The sequence below is a fragment of the Emydura macquarii genome, unplaced genomic scaffold, assembly GCF_026122565.2.
Source record: "Emydura macquarii macquarii isolate MOO-44397 ecotype Brisbane River unplaced genomic scaffold, CSIRO-AGI_Emac_v2 contig_3080, whole genome shotgun sequence".
Classification (NCBI taxonomy): Eukaryota; Metazoa; Chordata; order Testudines; family Chelidae; genus Emydura; species Emydura macquarii.
In genome coordinates this window covers 6,506,619-6,525,143 of record NW_027133217.1, presented here as the reverse complement: position 1 = coordinate 6,525,143, position 18,525 = coordinate 6,506,619, and the positions used below count along the sequence as shown (strand labels likewise).

The 18,525-nt window shown below is 59.3% G+C and overlaps 1 protein-coding gene across 1 annotated transcript in view; it reads right to left on the bottom strand.

Annotated features, from left to right (window-relative positions):
* Positions 1–427: 427 nt before the first annotated feature.
* LOC137141534 (tumor necrosis factor receptor superfamily member 16-like) overlaps positions 428–18,525 on the bottom strand; it is a 36,522-nt gene continuing 18,424 nt past the window's right edge. The window contains exons 3-6 of the mRNA XM_067530434.1: positions 17,219–17,599; positions 6,863–7,079; positions 3,413–3,558; positions 428–732 (exon numbers count right to left, since the gene is read on the bottom strand). Of these exons, the coding sequence (XP_067386535.1) occupies positions 428–732; positions 3,413–3,558; positions 6,863–7,079; positions 17,219–17,599 (1,049 nt within the window). The remainder of the gene's footprint in view (positions 733–3,412; positions 3,559–6,862; positions 7,080–17,218; positions 17,600–18,525) is intronic.

The window sequence follows — 18,525 nt, the reverse complement described above, 5'->3', positions numbered from 1 at the left end:
CAATGAGGCGTAATTCCCACGCTGCCACAGCGGGTCCTACCCACCGGTCCGATTCCCGCCAGGAGGGGGCAGCGGGTCGCACCGCAGGTCCGATTCCCGCCAGGAGGGGGCAGCGGGTTGCACCGCAGGTCCGATTCCCGCCAGGAGGGGGCAGCGGGCTCACGCACCAGTCACATCGTGCTGCACCTTGTCCATGCCAAAGACCGCCGCCCTGTGGAATTTTTTTTCTTTGTCTCGCTGCTTTTTGTTTGTTTGTTTTGTTTTTAAAAAAGGTTCCCTTACAATTAACAAATTGGGTTCCCCTCCGCCCCCCCTTTTCTTTTTGTTGTTGTTGCCCTTTAAAATTCCCGGCGAGTCCCCGTTCTCGCTGGGTGGGGCGGAAGGGCGGGAAGGGGCCGCGTCCGCCTGCTGGCTCGCCCACGTGCCGCTACACCACGGAGCTGGCCTCAGCTGGGCCGGTCAAGTTCTCCACCACGTCCGGCCGCTCGATGCCGGCCAGGGCTGCACAGAGGGCCTCCAGCGTGGCCCCCTCTTTGGCGGACCAGTCGGAGAGGAGGGTGCGGGTGGGGGCTTCGCCCCGGCCGAAGGTGTCGATGGCTTCGTCCTGGTAGCCCAGCTGGCTGGCCAGGCAGCGCCAGTCCCTGCCGTGACCGGAGCGCTCCAGCAGCTGCTCCACTTCCTCCTGCTTGGGGGGCGGCAGGCTGCCGTACAGCCAGGGCTCCGGCTTGGGCGCTGCGAAGGGACAGGCAGAAAGCGAGAGCGTCAGAGCGAGCGGGACGGCCGGAGAGAAAGAGAAACCACCGCTGGCCTGGGCCAGTCCTGGCCCCAGCCGCCCCGAGCTCGTCTCTGAGCGTCCGTGCGCCACGGCGGTAGGTCGGGCCAGCGGGCGGCTGGGAGACCTCCTGGGGCTGGGGGGGCCGAAAGGAAGCGGTGCTGGTGATTCAGCGCAGCCCCCTTTCCCCCTGGAGTGGCCATTGCTGCCGCAGAGAGCCCCGGCTCTTCGCTGACTCACACAACAGAGTGTGGCCCACGTTCAGCAACAAAGCCCCCTTCCCCTGGCGCTTCACGCAGCACAAGGGACGCGAGGCTGCTGCCCCGGGGCCGTTCGCCGTGTCTTGGTGGCATGGTTTAAGTGTGCGTCGCAAAGATTTCCCCCCCTCACCCCCAGGGTTTCACAATGCTCGCCCCTTCCTGTCCTAACCAGAGGGGCAGCGTTTTAGGGGAGCGGTTTAGCGGCGCAATGTCCCCGTTTCTCAGGGGCCTGTTACACACACGGGTGGATGGACACACAGCCCCAGCACACAGGCCATGCAGACAGGTGTGACGTTTTTGCAGCTCTTGGCCTGTAGACCTGTTACTGACAGGAGAATGTGAAATATTTTGGCTGGGGTGCGTTTGCTTTTGTCTCTCTCTGCCTGGTTCCTTTGCTGTGGTGGGCCTGAGATTTCAAAAATGCTGCTTCCGGTCAGGTACCAAAACAAGGAGCCAGGTTTTCAAAAGAGTAGGTGTCCGCTGTGTCCAGCTGTGCAGCCGTCAGCGGGACACAAGAATTAAAATGATCAACACGCACCTGGGAAAATGGAAACCTACCCTTCCCGGTGGGAGAAAGCTGCCATTTCTAGCCTCCAGGGCTGCATGGTCACGGCCTTTAAACTGGTCGTTGGCGCAGGGTTGACGGGGGCCATCCTAAGCCTCCTTCAGGGATAATTTGAGATGGGGAAGGAGCCCACAATTCGGGGGAAAGCAGGACGCCTTTCTCAGGCAGGCTGCTTCTTTTATGAAGCTGCTCCGACATTGAAATGTTGGAAGCAGATTTGGGGGGGGGGAAATGCATTCCTGGTGCAAGGCCAGCTGACCCCCGGAACGCCACGTGCTAAATAAATGGCAGGTCTGGCACGCCCTTGCTGCCATGATCGTCTATAAGCGCGCTTTGGGATCCTCCTCCGCCACGTGATGTCCTGACAGCGGGCGACACGCTGCGCCCCTAGCCGCGTGTCGGTGTCCGGGCTGAGCAGCGCCGTCAGGAACACGCCGGGGCGGAAGGAGACGGTTTCGTTTTCAAAGAGTCTAATTAATTCACTTGTTTTTCCCCTTCTGACTGTTAAGAGGCAGAAATAAAGCAGACGGGGACCGGCTCGAGCGGGCGTCCCGCTGGCCACAGACGCGGCTTTCCCGCCGACGACTGCCTTAGCTACAAGGCGTGGAAATGTCAAAAGGGATTTTTACAAGGGCCCCGGCCCCCTCCACCTGCCCCCACAAAACGGCGCTGGTTTACACCTGCAAGTGACTCGGGCCCCATGCTGCAGAGGAAGGCAAAAACCCCCAAGGCCTCTGCCGAGCTGCCCCGGCTGTTCCAGAACCGCCCTCCTCCCATGGCTAGAAACCGGCGCCGAATTTCAAGCCTGCACATGCCGGTGGCCAGTTAATACTCATTGGTTCCTGTGCTCACGCTGGTGCTGAACTTAAATAACCCCAATGGGGGGGGGGCTCTGACGTAAGGGGCTAGGCCCCGATCCCTGCCAGATTCCAGCGTGCAGAGCAGCGACCACTGCGGGGGGCTGGCTGGGACGGGGCCCTGAGGGATCAACCAGCGAGGCTGCAATCTTTAGCCGCGAGGGATTGATCTATTCTGACCCCATTTCCTACCCGAGCAAGCCCCAGGCCTGGGTCCTCCCCATTCCTCCCCCAGCCGATGTGTGCAGCAGCACCTGCCCGTCCCTGGAGCGATGGTGGCCCGGGTGAGAGGGGACCCGCAGGGGGCCCATACAGGTGTCTAGCGGGCAGCCCGCCCTGCCGCAGCAGCCTGCCCAGTCGCATGGCGCAGGCCCAGCGAGACTCCTTGGCGGTTCGTCATGGGGGGACTGGAGATCAAATGCTGCCGCTGTTGTTTGCTCCCCAGGGGATATTTTCAGCTGTGGGAGACCCAGAAACTGCTACAGCCCAGACTCTTGGGGGAGGGGGCCTGGAAACAGGCCCATGCTACTCCCTGGGGGACATAGAAACTGCCAATACCTATATTCCTTGGGATGACATGGAAACCTCCAATACACATATCCCTGGGAGGGGGCGGGGGGGGGGTCATAGAAACTATCAATGCCCATATCCCTGGAGGATACAGAAACCACCGAGGCCCATATCCCTGGGGGACATAGAAACCGCCAGTGCCCATATCCCTGGGGGACATAGAAACCGCCAGTGCCCATATTCCTGGGGGACTTAGAAACTGACAAGGCCCATATCCCTGGAGGACATAGAAACTGCCAATGGCCAGATTCTTTGGGGCATCCAGAAACTGCCAAGGCTCATATCCCTGGGGGACTGGAAGCCACCAAGAACTCCGGGGCGTGGAAGAGGCTCTGTCCTGGGGACGGAGGGTGGGGGGGGAGGGTGCCTGACCTCGAGAGGCCCTTACCCTTGCTCAGCGGGTGGGGCTCCTGCAGGCTGTGCGTGTCGAGGAAGACGCCGCTGTCGCTGTGCAGCTTCTCGCCCTCGGGGGAGGCCCCCAGCTCGCCAGCCCTGGCCTTGGCCAGCTGCTTCTTCTGCTTACAGGTGTTCCAGCTGCAGTGAGGGGGAAGAGAGAAGCTAGGCTCAGTAAGATGCGGAGAGGGACCAGCGAGGGGGATCCTTGTTGATGTGCAGGGGGGGTAACGCCCCGCAGGCCCTTAGCCGGCCCAGCCCTGCACGCACGGGGAAGAGCTTGCGGGCTCAGCTGTGCTGAAGAAAAGCCTCAATAAGCAGCTCCTCTTTTCTCTGCGGGCTCCCGAAAACCAGGCTAATATCTGCCCCTCCCCTGCAGACACCTAGGACAGATGGCTCAGCCGGGGCTGTGCTGCATGGGCCGTGGGGGGCACTGGAATCCGTGAGCCCCCTTCGCTGCGTCTGTCCTCCCGTCAGCTCTGGCTCTCTCCCCCCCGCCAGCCTTCCTCCTGTGGCTTCCCTCCGCCTCTCCGGCCCCTTCCTTCCAGCCCAGGCACAGAGCAGCCCAGGCAGTGGTTTGGAAGCAGCTTGATGCACCTTACGCTGCTCCCCCCACAGCCCGTTCCCCCGCCCGGGAGCTGGGGCAAATGCCCGTGGCTAGTGCTAGTCTGTGCCCTGGAGCATCCGTCGAATGCCCTGTGGTGAAAGGTCTTCCTGGGCATGGGGCGGCAGCACAGGTGCGGTCCTGGGACTCAGGACGCCTGGGTTCTATCCCTGGCTCTGCCGCTGACCCGCCAGCCATTTCACCCGCTCCGTGCCTGTTCCCCCTCCCGCCCTCTGTGTATTTCGGCTCTAAGCTCTTGACTTGTCTCTTACTGTGTCTGCGCCACGCTCACGGTAGCGCCTAGGGCTGGCGGACAGGGGTTCCGGGCCCCATTGCGCCAGGTGCTGTACAAATAAAACAAAAAGAAGCTCCCTGCCCGACAGATGCCGCTGTGATCCAGACAGACATAGGCGGGGGGGGGGGCACAAAGCCCCACCCCCCAGTTGGCGCTAGCAGGAGTTGAGAACCAGCAGCAATCTCAGGAGAGGCTGGCCTGGCCCCCAGGGTGCAGCGAGTTACCCAGACACCTGCTGAACAGCGGGTGCACGGCCGTAAAGGGGGAAATTACTTATAGGCAGAAGAGGCCTCGCAAAGGGGAGAGCAGGGAACAAGTGACTGTGGGGCGCGTCCTGGCCTGATCTAGACCAGCAGTGCATGTCCTTAGACTGCCGGCTGTTTGGGGCAGAGATTGCATGTTGTTTCTGTATTTGTACAGCGCCTGGCACACCGCCGTGCCTACGCCTATACTGCAACACAACTAATACCAACTGAGCAAGCCCTGCTATGTCTAGCCAGCCCCCAGCCCGATAGGAACTCAGCCCCCAGCCCTGTCAATTAATTTATCCTCACTCCAGGTGCCAGGAGGTTATTAGCCCTATTTCTGCCCCCCCCCCCACTTACAATTCCTGGGACTGCTGGAGGAGGAGGGGCCCTGCTCTGGCCGTGTAGAGGCATCAGAAGGCGGCCCTCAGGGATCAAGTGACTTGCCCAAGGTCTCCCCAGAGCCTGTAGCAGAGCCGGGACTGGACGCGGCTGCCCAGCGAATGCCAGTAATGCAAACCGCCTCCGGGCCACGGCACTCCCGTGCGGGAAGCGCAGCGAGGGCTGGACCGGAAGGCTGGGTGGCGGGGCCGAGCTCTCGCAGCAGGACCTGCGGGTCCATGCTTGGGGGGGGCGACCCCCACCGCCAGGGAGGGGAAGCGGATCGGCGGAGCCAGGCCTCTCCGATTCATCCAGCAGACGGAGGCTCGGGCAAAGGAAGCCGGGGTGAGGGAGAGGGGGTCTATGATCTACACGGCAGGAGGAGGGACCCGCTGGGCTCTGGAGTCTCTCAGTGTGAGTGGAATATAAAGAATGTAAACACGCAGGAAGGGGAGCGGAGCGGCTCGCACGCTGCGGAGCGAAATCAAGCCCCAAACACAGGCACAAAGAGAGCCGGGCAGGGGCCGGGGAGGGGTTGGCTTTGCTCTTCCCAACAGACCAGCCAGCAGTTGGAAATCCTTTCAGCAGGGTTCCCATTAATCTACCCCCACGCCCCGGCAGAGGCTGGCTACAGAGGGAGAGACGGATCTAATCTCAACCTGCGGCGCTCCAAGCGCGCTTTAATCCTATTCAGCTGCTGGGCCCCAGCTGCGTGCCCGACGCAGCGGGGGACACGGCCCCTTCCGTGGGCTGGCCTCGGCCCGTGGGAATAACGGCGCTTCTCGCTGGCCGTGTTAAGAAGAGGGGGGGGGAGGGAAGGGCCCTTTTCTCCTCCTATTGCTACCCTCTTTCACTCACCGCCCTGGGCCCGGCGGGTTCCCCGGTTGAACGCCTGGGCGCCCAGTGGGCGGGACATGGGGACCGGAGGGCAAATCCCTCCCTCCGGAACAGGCTGGGACTGAGTCATCCCTGGCTGCGCTGCCGCTGCCTCCGCCATGGACTTGGCCCAGCGGCCTCAGCGCAGTGGCTCCCGGGCTCCATTTGGCCCACTGAGTCTGGCCAAAACCCTCCTAATACTTAGCGCCTTCCATCTTCAAAGCGCTTTACAAACACCCCCCAGTTCATCACGCCTCCCCTCCCACCCCTCGCAGGGTAGGAGGTACCTCCAGATCCCAGGCAGGGAGAGCAAGGCATGGAAGGGCTAAGGGATGTGCCCAAGGTCCCAGAGGCAGTCAGTGTCAGAGCCCGGTTTAGAAACCCAGGAGTTCCCGGACCCCAGACCTGTGCTAAGCTCTTAGGCAATAATCCTGCTCCTTCTTCCTGCCGTAGGACAAGCCCTGCCCTTGGCTGGACGTCCCTCCTCCACTCTATTGTTTTCACACAGTATGTTCCTTCAAAGCCCTGGGAGCTCAGGTGTGAAGGGGAAGCATGGTCTAGTGGTTAGCGCATAAGTTTGGGAGTCAAGACACCTGGGTTCTCTTCCTGGCTGTGCCCCCGACTTGCTGGGTGACCTGGGGCAAGTCACCTCCCTGCTCTGTGCCTCAGTTTCCTCATTTGTGACATGGGGGATAATGATCTGCCTCTTGGGGGGGGGGGGGGGGTGAGTGGGTCCCGGTGCTCACCGAAACGAGCCTATGCCCTGGGCTTTGGATCCAGATCTGCTCTGAGAGTTTCAGGGGACCGGCCTGTGAAGTGCTTCCTCTTAGAGGCCAGGAGGGGTGGGGGAAAGCCAGGCCGGGGAGGGGGAGTCAGCTAGCCCAGGCGGTCAGCCCCGTTGGCACGGCTGCGTGCAGAGCGGGTGCTTTGCTGGCGGATGCCTTGCGTTGGAGCAGGCCAACAATAAGCAGCACCGTTCCTGGTGGCCCCCCCGCCCCCCGCAGCGATTCTCACGGCATCCCGCCCCGAGCCAGACACACGCACCATTTGAAGGCCACATAGGCCAGAAGCCCCACCACCACGGCGGCCAGGATGGAGCAGTAGACGGGGATGATGTTCTTGCTGTGGTCCGGCAGCGGTGGGACGAACTCGGAGGAGGCGTTGGGGGAGGCACTGCCCTCGGCCTCGGACAGCGGGGGCTTCTTGGGGTGATCCCTGCGGGAGTCCCCCTCGCTGCGCTTCAGGATCTGCAGCTCCCGGTCTGCAAACAGACACACCCAGCAACATGAGACGCTTCAAAGGGACAGACCCTGCTCGCCCCTCCCGCCCTGGGCCCCTCCATTTCGGTGGCCTACTGTGAGACACCGTCTTCCCCCCCCCCGCCCCAATCCGTGGCTGTGGCCATTCCCCGCTGCCTCAACTCCCTCCCGTCTGGTGGAAATTTTCCATCAACACTTTTTTTCCAGCAGAAAACGGTTTTTCTGGGCACAACAGAAAAAAATGTGTTTTTTTTTTTTCCAGGCAAAATGTCCATTTTTCAGCCAAGCACGTCAAGTTTGCCTCATAACCCCCTCAGAATCGATTCCCCGACCCCCCCCCCCCAGTTTTCAGCAACCAAAGGCCGACTTTTGAGGCGTTTAAACTGAAAATGGTTTAGGGTTGTCAGAAACCAACATATGGGGGTTTTTGATCAAAACTCGAAATTTTTCAGAAGTTTTTGACAAAAAATGGAAAAAAAAAAAGTTTTTCGTCAAAACCTTTTGCTGTGGGGGGGGGGGGGGGGGGGAGGGGCGGAGGATGATTCAAGGAGCTCTGAGCTAATATCTGCTTCCCAAGCGGGGTTTGTGGGTGATGAATGCCTGCACAGAACTAGCCCGTCATCCAGTAAGCACATGGCTACAGATCACCCTTCGCCCACCCCGGCCGTGTCAATGTGCTGCAGGGAAGTGGCGAGGAGGAGGAAGACGAGTTGACTCATCTATCGTGATCGCTGAGTTGCTGAGCAGACCAAGGGGCTGACTCCCTTCTCACTTCGACTGGAGTGAATCCGGAGTAACTCCGCTAGCTCAGTTACACTGAGATAAAACTGGTGTGAAAGGACAACTACAGGCCGGAAATCACTTCGCCCGCCAGTGAAATGCAGCCGCTACTCGGGCTAGGAGAGCCCCGCACTACACAGCAGTTTAGGACCAGGGGTGACGCTGCAGGGGAATTTATGCAGGATGCAAAGCCCCAGTGTGGGACGTGGCCGGGACGCTGGGGTCATACCCCTGGTCTGGGGGAGGGGGAGTGCTGTGCGTGCTTTAATGGCTGCGGATGGTAAGAGACTGGCTTTCCTAGTTCAGCGGAGAGATGCAGTTGCTTGCAGCGGAGTGATTACAAACTGGGCAGCTTCCAGACATCGAGTCGATCCGTCATTAAGATGGATGAGACAAGGTGGCCAGGTAACATCTTTTACTGGACCAGCGTCTGCCGGTGAGCGAGGCGAGCTCTCTAAGAAGGGAGGTGTGTCACCTGAAAGCTCATCTCACTCGCTCACGGCAGACACGAAGAGGGGAGTCCCTGAGTCCCTAGTCTGGAGCCTGAGCCACAAGACCTGCCTCCTCCTTCTCCCACCGGCTACCGTCAAAGACAGAAATAACCAGGGTAGCTGGTCCATCGACGCAGCGGGGAACCAGTGATGGTCCAGGGCAGCCCGAAGGTCTGATCCTTGCATGTGTCCGTCTGCTCCCTGCTGAACGTGCGAGCGAGCTGGTGCCCTGATCGCAGGCTCCTGACACGCCGGTACCCGAGGCGCAGGCAGTAGATCACGGACGAGACTGGGCTGGGTTCGCTCAGCGAGGCCCTCAGCTCTGCGAGAAAGACCGGGGCTGGAAAACTGAGCCTGCCGTCCCTCCCCGTCTGGCCCTGCTAGCCCCACTCCCCTGACTGCCGCCCCCCCCCCCTTGCAGAACTACATCAAAGTCTCCAAAAGAGGCTGCGCGCCTGCCAGGAGCATCTGGTCTGTCTGCTGGGAAGCGATGACAAGTCACGGGAGGGTGGGAGGCGTTGGCTATGGAGGAGCAGCTGGAGAGATGATGCTTCCCCGGCCGCCAGGGGCTGAAGCTGCAAAGCAGGGAGCGTGAATGCCTTCTCCCACCCCAGCTCCCCTCCTGCTTCAGCCCCAAATCGAGCCGGGCACCCCCAACGTGCAGGGAGCATGCCCAGCGTGGGGCGGGCTGAACTCAGGCGCTGGCAATGAGCGAGCCTTTTCCACCCTTGCCCCTTTCTCTCCCCCGCCAACAACCCCCCCCCCCGGTTGCAGAGCCTCAGAGCTCAGCTGGTGCTGGGCAGGCTCTGGAGAATTTCAATCAGATGCTCTCTGCGTCAGGTTTCCCGGGTGATTCGGGGCGAGCCCTCGGCACAGCCGTCTCACCCAGAGGAGGGCCTGCACCACGACACCAGGGCAGGTCCCCTTGAGCTCTGGAGCGATTTAAGCGCCAGCTCACAGGATCGAGTCACCCGCTTTTCTGGGTACCCGGGACCTGAGGCCAGGTACAAGCGCTTGGGAAAGTTTGACCAGGGACCGGGCTCTGGAATTGCTGGCTTGGGTCCATCTCTTAACCTAAATAGCCTCCAGCTGCGATAACTCAAGCAGAGATGAAAGTGGCATGTAAGTGTGTGTGTGTGGGGGGGAGGGGACACACACACACACATATGAGAGAGGCGTGTGTGCGGGAAAGCTCCTGGTGGCAGGGACATTTTTTATTATGCACGTACAACACCCAGCACGAAGGAGCCCTGATCAGGGCCCAGGTGTGTTAATGAGATCAGACGAGGACGTGCTTCATTTTCCCCTGCTTGGGTCAGCTGGGCAGAGTAGCAAGTCCAGTGGATGCCAAGAACAAGCGGTTGGACCCTCGGCGAAAATTTTTCATCGGAAAAGGCCGTTTCGAGGAAACGGAATTTTTCTTTTTTTTTTTTGCAAAACTGTATCAATTGTGAGGAAGTTTCATTAAAAAAATTGAAAATAGGTTTTGAGAAAATGTCCAGATGCCATTTTTGGAAGAAAAAGTTACCCCTGCACGCCTAGAGCCCGGCTCAGCTGGCAGGGAGGAGGGAAGAGGAGCGAGGGGCGGAGCCTCGAGGGAAAAGGCAAAGAAGGGGCAGAGCCTCGAGAGAAGAGGCGGAGCCAGGGGCGGGCCATGAGGGAAGAGGCGGAGCCAGGGGCGGGCCATGAGGGAAGAGGCGGAGCCAGGGGTGCTCAGTTGCCAGTGCTCTGGAACTGCTCTAAATGATGTTCAGACGGGACCCTCTGGTAGCGTGGCAACCCCTCGGGGTTACACTCTCTTTAGGGCAATCCTCCTGGGTGTCAGCGCCTCCTTGGGTCTGAACTTGCAGCGCTCAGCACCCCTCGCTGTGAATTCCCCGCCGTGGGACATCAGGGGAAGCCTCACACGCCTCCTACGGGGGCCATGCACCCCCCCATTTCGCACTGAGCAGCGACCCTCAGCCCGCGCTGTGAAACAGAAGGGTTTGTGCGTGGTCGGGAACACAGCGTAGAACAGATCTTGTGTCCCTGAACGGTAACAGTGGGAATATGGTCTGCGAAGGGAACGGGGAAGCCTGCTGCTTCCATATGAAATCCCCACAAATGCAGGCAGATGAGGGCTGTCTCGCTAACACCCACCCGCTGTCCAGCATAACGCCCTGTCCCAACACACACACACACACACACCCCTCCTTCCACAGCCATGTGCTCCACTGGCCTACCCTTCCCAGGGGACCCACACACCCTGCGTCCTCGTGAGACGGGCTTATTTTGTCCCGTGGGATGAGTTTGAGCAGGTGGGCAGTGCGTCGATTGCCCCTGCGGCTCAGAGGAGGTGTTTCCCGTTCCAGGAGCCGGCAGGACGGTGGGAGGGGTAAGAGGTTAGCATGCACGTACAGCCCAGCTTACCGGGCCCGGCTGCTCATAAAGGCTTTGTCGGACGTTTGCAACACCGATGCCCATCTCCGAACTCCCGGGGCAAACCTTCCTGCTGGGAAGGGGCTAGCAATTCCTGCTAATCCCACTGAGTTAGGGGAATATTGGCACGGCCGTACGGGCTCAGGGCAGTACAGACCCGTAGCCCACCCGACAGGGATCCGGACCAGCTGCTTCACAGGCAGGTGCACAAATCCCTGCAGTGGGCAGTTCTGGGATGACCTTAGCTTCTCTTCTGTTAGACAGAGGTTGGCTTAAACCCTGAAGTATTGGGGTTTATCTCTTCCAAAACCCTTGGCTATTTTAAAGCCTCACTCCTGTAGCTCTGGAGGTCCCGCTCCTCCATAAAAATGGGCCCAGTCCCTATCAGAAGCCAACTAAGCTCTTGGCCTTAGTGACTTCCTCCGGCGAGGAGTTCCACAGGACATGCTTTCCTTCACCCACCCTTGAATTCACAGAGCATTCCTGGGGGAGGGATACGGGGGGGCCTTACTAACCAGAGCAGCATTAAGGACCTGCCCCTACTGAGTCCCATTATGGCTTGTCCAAATAAAAAAAAGGTGTTTCTAGACTCAAAGAGGCTGGCCGGGAGATGTGTGTGGATCAAATACAATTACCACCCAGCCTAGCCCCGTCCATTCTTCTCCCACAACGAGGGGGGAGAAACTGCCCCCTTTCCTTGTCTCCACCACCTTCCCTAACTTCCGCGGGCCCACGTACGCCCACCCTGAATTTGCTTGAGCTTCGAGCCGACCGGACCCATGCGGCTGGTTTCCATGTGAAGGCAGCCGTGGCGAACGGCAGCTGGCTGACAGGTCAGCTGCTCACTCCCAGAGCCACCAGCCTGACCAGGAGGGACAGTAGTTTGTCCGGCCGGCCGTCCATCCACTCCTTGGCCCCTGGGCTGAGCTTGATCACAGGGCAGGTGCATTTTGTGAGGATCAAGATCTGAGCACGGGGAAAGGACGTAAGACCCACCTGGAGCAATGACTGTCTTCCAGTCCTCGCTGCCCCTGGCTGGATTTGAAGCAAAACTCCGGCCCGTTCCCACCCCACAGCCATCTCGTCACCCAGCGCGGTGCCTTTTGTAACACAGCAAACCGTTGCCATTAGAGGGCTCCATACTTTACTCAGCAGGGGGAATCGCTGGAGTTGGCTCTGTGTGGTCAAATGCTGCCCTGAAGCCAGGTGTCCTGTTGGGTCTTTTTAGGTTTTTGTATCAAAAGAGAAAGGTTTCCTCTCCTCCCCCCCACTTTTTTTTTATACATTCCAAACCGCGGCTGGCATGCCCTGGCAGATGTCAGAAGCGCTAGGGAGTGAACTCCAGACACGCACAATACTGACATTTGAGCCATCGGGAGGGGGATGATATGTCCAAAACTCTGGTTTTCATGACCACCTATTTCATTCTAATGCCTACTGAATGCTTGGGAGAAAGGACGTCCCTGTTAAAGATTCAACACCTGGCCCTCTCAACTGAGGCAAAGAGCTCACAATAAACATCACTGAGACCTACCAGAAGACCTCCAGCAAAACCAAGGAAGAAGAGAATTAATGTTCCGGCTATTTCTCGGTTAAAACAATGGCAGACTACAAAACAAACCCCCTTCCCCTCAGCATAACCTTTCAGGCCGTCTTCCTCCATCGTATGAGGGGGAAAAAAGGCCCGAGCCTGATGTTTTTAATATCCTTCGCAGGTCACTTTTCATCCTGTCACTTCCTTGACAGCTCCCATTTTTCCAAGTGGAGTTCATTCCAGAGACGTCTCTGCAAACCTGCCTCGTCCTTCCCTCCCAGCTCCTCACATTCAGACAGACAGGCACGTATTAATTTGGTCTTCTCTGCCCCTGTGTTGTGTGGTGGCTGACGGGGGGGTGGACTTTAATTATCTACTACACTAGAAAGGGACAAGCACTTTCATTCCGGAGGTCGGAGGTCGTGACCCTTTCCCCTTCCCTCCCAGGGGCTCGGCTCCTGCCAGCTCGACCATGTTCTGAAATTCAAGAGAAAAACGGGAGATGAAAAAGCTTTATTAAGCCACTAACAATATCTGAGCCCGAGAGCCAGCGCGGGGCCGGGCCCTCCAGCCCGTTCTCCAGACTACTTTAAAACAGCCCCCCAGGGCGGGGATTATTCCCCAGGCTCAGAATACGTCTACACGAGAGCGGGAAAATGCAATTTCCCGCTCCGCTAGATGCACCCGCACTAGGTCCAGTTGAGAGCTGGATCGATGCTCATGCCGTACTCCCTGTCGGTACCCGGCCGGGGCAGCCGCTGATCCAGCCAACGGACTGAATTCCTGGTCCCGTGCCCCCGGAGGCATGTTGTGCAGACACCCAGAAGAAGTGACCACACTAAAATGGGCAAGGCAGCTGCGGGGGCGCGAGCAGTGGGAGGGGGTTAAGCTGCCTTGAGTAAGTATCTAAGCTCTCGGGGTGATGAGCACCAGGGCGGTTCGACTTCTGTTTTCAGCCCACTACCTCGATCGCCACCCGCTGCAGCCGCCGGGCCCCGAAAGCTCGCTCCGCTGGGAAGTTTCCTTCTGACACTGACCGTGGTTTCTCTCCTTCTTGATTTCATCCCATCATTCGTCATTCAAACCCTCCCCAAAACGTCCCTCCTCCACCCCCTTCCGAGGCATATTACATCTGCCGCTGAGGCCTGATCCATTGGAGTCCGTGGAGAGGTGTCCCCCGATTGCAGTGGGCTTTGGATGGGGCGCGTATTGATGCTTCCTGGGCGTCAGTCCCCCTCCGGCCCTGCACCTCTTTGAACGGCCTCCAGTAGGCTGGTCTCTCTTCGCCAGTGTCTTGTCCAGGATTGAATGTGACGCTGCAGGTGTCACCTCAGCAGAGGGGCCCCTGAGCCGCTGGAAAAGCCACCAGGGAAGGCAGAAAGTTGGCGGGTTAACCCTTTGTGAAGAGGCTGTCAGCCCAGGGATCCCTGCCCTCGGCGCACAGCACCATCCCCTTCACCGCAACACGGCAGCTTGGTGAGCGTCGGCAGAAGCCGGATCATTTACGGATATTACAGCAGCGCCTAAAGAGACGGGTGCAGACGAGGCAGCCCCCTGCTCCACAGGGCATAGGCCCAGCTCCGCACAGGTGTTGAAATGCCATTGAAATCAGCGGCGGTGAGGTGGGAGATCCAGGCCCTGCAGTCTGAATACACAAGGTGGGAATCTCACCTGAAGCACAGAGGCCTGCTGAAGGTCACCCGGCAGGTAAAGGGCAAAGCCAGGATTTGAACTGGGACCTCTTCAGGCCCAACGCGGCCAGGTTCTGCTGCCTCCCCGTCGAGCCGTTCGCTGTTCAATCAGGGGCTGTTTGGGGAGTTGGAAAGGCCGTTTCCGCTTTGCTCCCGACGGGTCTTTGGTGGTGGTCTCCAGGGGGTCATTTGGACGGGGATAGGCAGGTGGCGGTGCCAGCTCTCGGCGCGCAGGCAGCGCTGGAGGAGGAGAGCTGCAGCCCGACCAGCCTGGCGCCCCGCTCCCGCAATGCACGGGGGCTGGGTTTCGCTGGCACAAAAAGACGTCGCTCCTTTTGAGCAGAAGCAGTTTCTTCTTCCCAGCTCAACGCGCTTTCCTTTCAGCCCCGTTGCCTTGATAAGGGAAACTGAGGCACAGAGTGGGTAGGTGACTTCCCGGAGGGCACGCACCAAAAACGTTTGGGTCAGGCCCCAAGCCTGAGGCAGGATCCAATCCAGGTCGGTGCTCGGACCACTGTCCCTTGCCCCTTCTCATATCCAGTGTCAGGTGCGGGGCCGTGGGTACGGAGATCAGCGCTGTACTCTATTAGAAACCCAACGCTCCCAGGACTCTGGCGGCAGAAAGCCCCTGGCTTGCTGCCCTGCTGCTTCTCAAGATATAGCACGTCCTGGCCCTTGGACCAGTGTAGATTTCAATCCTGCACCCATCAGCTCATTGACAGGCGATGGCTCCCCCGCAGTTCTATTATGGGACAATCCTGCCCCAGAAACTCCCATCCTCCCCCTTAAGACAGGAACCGGGCCCAGAGATGCTGCCTCCTCGATCCAGTGGAGCCGCCCCTTCCAGCGCCTGGGATGGCAACGATGCCCCTTTGCCAGACACGTGAAGAGGTGGCGAGGGCGAGCTCACCCGGAGGCTGGCAGCAAACCCCGGGGAGACAATGCCGCCTGAAGGGACTGGCGCCGCTCGCCAGCCTTTTCATGCACTCCGCTTCGGAGCGTTTCATTAACAGGCCCGCATCCTCGCCCCCCAACCGCCGAGTGGGATTAAAGACACAGCGACCGGGACAAAGGGGAGATTAAGGGCAACCTAAGGAGACTCTGTCCTTGCAGACAAAAAAGCAACTGTTTCTCTAAAACAAAACCAGAGAGAGAGGAAGATGGAAAGGGAGAGAAATGCAAGAGGGGGGAGGCTGTATTTCGCTGGATTCAAGCCGCTATGGACTCAGATTCTAGTTCTGGCCCCAATCCTCATCCCCAGAACATTCCCTTCATGCTTCAGACAGACAGACAGACAGATGAACAAGTGTGTGTGTGCGGGGGCAGATAGATAGAGAGCCAGCCAGCTTAGCCAGGTGCTAGACAGACAAACAGACTAAGAAGCATGTGTGGGGCTAGAGAGCCAGACAGACAGACAGTTTGCATGAGGCTAGACAGACAGAGAGGGGGACTTTTCTTGCAGCGTTGTTGTAGCCGTGTCGGTCCCCGGATATGAGAGAGACAGGGCGGGTGAGGACATCTTCTGCTGGTGAGAGAGACAAGCTTCTCCGGAGCTCGAAAGCTCATCTCTCAGGCCGACAGAAGTTGGTTCAGTAAAAGATATGACCTCCCTTGCCTCGTCTTTCAGTTAGACAGAAAGACAGACAGCATGTATAGAGCTAGACAGACAAACAGACAGACAGTGCGCATGGGGCTAGACAAACAAACAGGATCTGTGCTCTCCGGACACCTTCCCAGGGTTCTCTGTTGCTGGTTCGAATCCAGCCCAGCCTGGTACTGACCTGCAGTGATTTGTATCTGATGATGGGCACTGACACGAATTTGTCAGGTCTCAAGCAGACACTGGCGTACCATAGTTAATGATACCAGCGCTAATCAGACCCTTTGACATAGGCACCAAGGACCCAATGAGCTACGGAGGCTGAAGGCCTTCCTGGAAAGGTAGGGGGAACAAGCCCCTTTACGCCTGCAAGCAGGGCTATCCGAGTGCCACACACCCCAGCAGGCTAGAGACAGGTCGATTCCTCCCCCTAATAACCAGAGTGGATCACAAAATAGGGCAGGGGTGAAATGTGTGAAAATCATCCAGATTGTTTTCCTTCGACAGGTTCCAGAAACAGGACAGGCTTTTTTTGTTGTTGTTGCTTATTTGAAACTCATCATGGAAACCCCTTTGCTTTCTTTCTTTCTTTCTTTCTAAAAGGTGGGAGGGGAAGGGGGAAATGATAAACCAACCAAGTCCAAACACTTTCCAATCAAACCACCACCCAAACAAACAAACAATCAAACAAAGATAAATGTTTGGCCTCCCCATTTCATCCAATCCCACCTCCTCCCTCCCCAATATTTAAAAAAAAGAAAAAGTCCAAGGAAAAGGTGTGATTTAAATGCCATTTTTCAACAACAACAAAATTCATTCATCAAACCTCAGCCAGCTGGCCACAAAGTGGCAGGCTCAGGCCGCCCTTTGACAGATCAGGTGCCTCCCAGCTGATGCAGCAGGGCTGGGTCTGGTGACAGCCGGTCCTTATAAAGGCCAACCAGGGCTCATCAGGTTGCTGCAGGAGTGCTTGAACCCAGAGAGGGCTGAGCTGGGCCGGGCCGGGCCTCTGGGAACCGCAGGCCCCGTTGGGCAGAGGAATGACTTTAGTTTGGTATTTAGCCTTAAGTTTTCTGTTCACCCAATAAATCGTGCCCTGAAGAAGGGCCTGACACTGACTCTGGCCTGACATCCCTCCTTCCTGGGCTGCTGGCCTCACCGCGGTGATAACAACACACTGTTCCCCTGCGGCGGCAGAGGGGACACGCACCGCTTAGACTGTCAGGTCTTTGGGGCAGGGCCTTTTTGTTCCGTGTTCGTGCAGCGCCTGACACAATGGGGTCCCGGTCCGTGGCTGTGGATCTCAGGCGCGACGGTACCAATCGCTGCCCTGGCCCCTCAGCCACGTTGCACGCCACGACTGCGTGGGTTGTAATGAGTCAGAGGCTGGAGGCAGACTGGTTCTTCCTCCGTTCTTCACAGGCTGGCTCACCCTCCCCAGCACCGCCCCACCACACAACTCCCCCAGTGCACCCCGCACACCCAGAGAGATCAGCGCCCGCACGACACGCGCGGCCCCTCGCCGCCATGCACACCCCTCGCTTGCCACCCCCGCGCCTCCCCGCGCTCGCCCGCCCTCGCCGATGCAAGCAGCTCTGCCCTGCGTCCCGGCCAGCGCGGTCCTTACCCATGCACAGCGTGTCGGACTGGCGGCTGCAGGCGCGGATCATCACCTCGCTTTCGTTGCACTCGGGCCGGCAGGGCAGGCACGGCGCGGAGTAGCTCTTCTCCTCGGAGTAGAAGCCCTCGGGGCACTTCTGGCAGACGGTGTCGTGGGCGGGCCCGCACGGCGCGGCTGCCCCGTAGCCCAGCCAGCAGATCTGGCAAGGCAGGCACCGGCTGCTGCTCCCGTTCTCGGCGGCGGCCAAGTAGTGGCCCGGGGCGCAGTGGGTGGCGCACACGGTGTCGCGGGTGGGCGTGCACGCTTCCGCCGCCGGCACGTGCTCTGGGCACCGCGAACACGGCCGGCACGGCTCCGTGGCGCTGCTGCTGGAGGAGAACGTCACGTCTGCCGGGGGAAAGAGAGAGGCACACTGAGCTCGGGACCGACTCCGGGCAGGACGGCCGCCCGCACCCGTCGGCAGCCACGCCACAAGCCCCCAGCACTTCAGCCAGAGGAGTGACTCCGTCAGCTGGGGGTAGCAGCCTATTATCGCCAGCGGGAGACCTGCTCAGACGTCTGAACTCGGCCAGGGAATTGCCAGAGCACAAAGCGCTGCGGGTAAAACTGGCCACCCCCTCCAGTCGGGTGCGTTCACGTCACCCATCGAGCCCTGATCGAGCCCAGGGCGTTTGACAAACCGACCGAGGAACGACAGGTTGGGGCGTCTTTCTCGGCCCATGAAATGCGGCCACCTCTGAGGTGGAACGCGGCAGCTGTTTAACAGCTCACAGCAACAGCCCCGCCGGGATCACTGACAATAGGAAATGGAGAGCTGCAGGGGGCATTTAAAGAGACAGGGCGTGATTATCTGAGTTGGGACCTTCAATGACCTCGGTTTCATGTCTCACTCGAAAGGCAGCACAACGCTAGTCTGACTCAAAGGGCGGCGTGCCACGCTCATTCCCTTTCCTGCTGACTGCCGGGGCTCTGGGGAGATCTCCCATCCAAGCCTGGGCCCCAGCCCTCCCTGTCTGGCTTGGCTCAGCCAGGACACAGCGTGTCTGTTTAGCGACTGACCCCAGGCAGAGCCTTTGGATGGCCAGGCCAGTCGAGGCAGGAAGTGGGTTTCCGTCAGATTAGCGCAGCGTCCAATCATCTTGGAAATCCCTTTCGCGGGCCGGCCGGCCGGCCTCTGCCGGGGGAATAATGCTGGCCTGGGCTCCCTGGGGCTGACGCAGGCTCACCTCCCCTAACGGCGAGCCTGGCTCAGGTCACACGGGAATCGAGCTGGGCCGTTTTCCCAGCCGTCACGCAGCCGCGGCAGGGCTGAT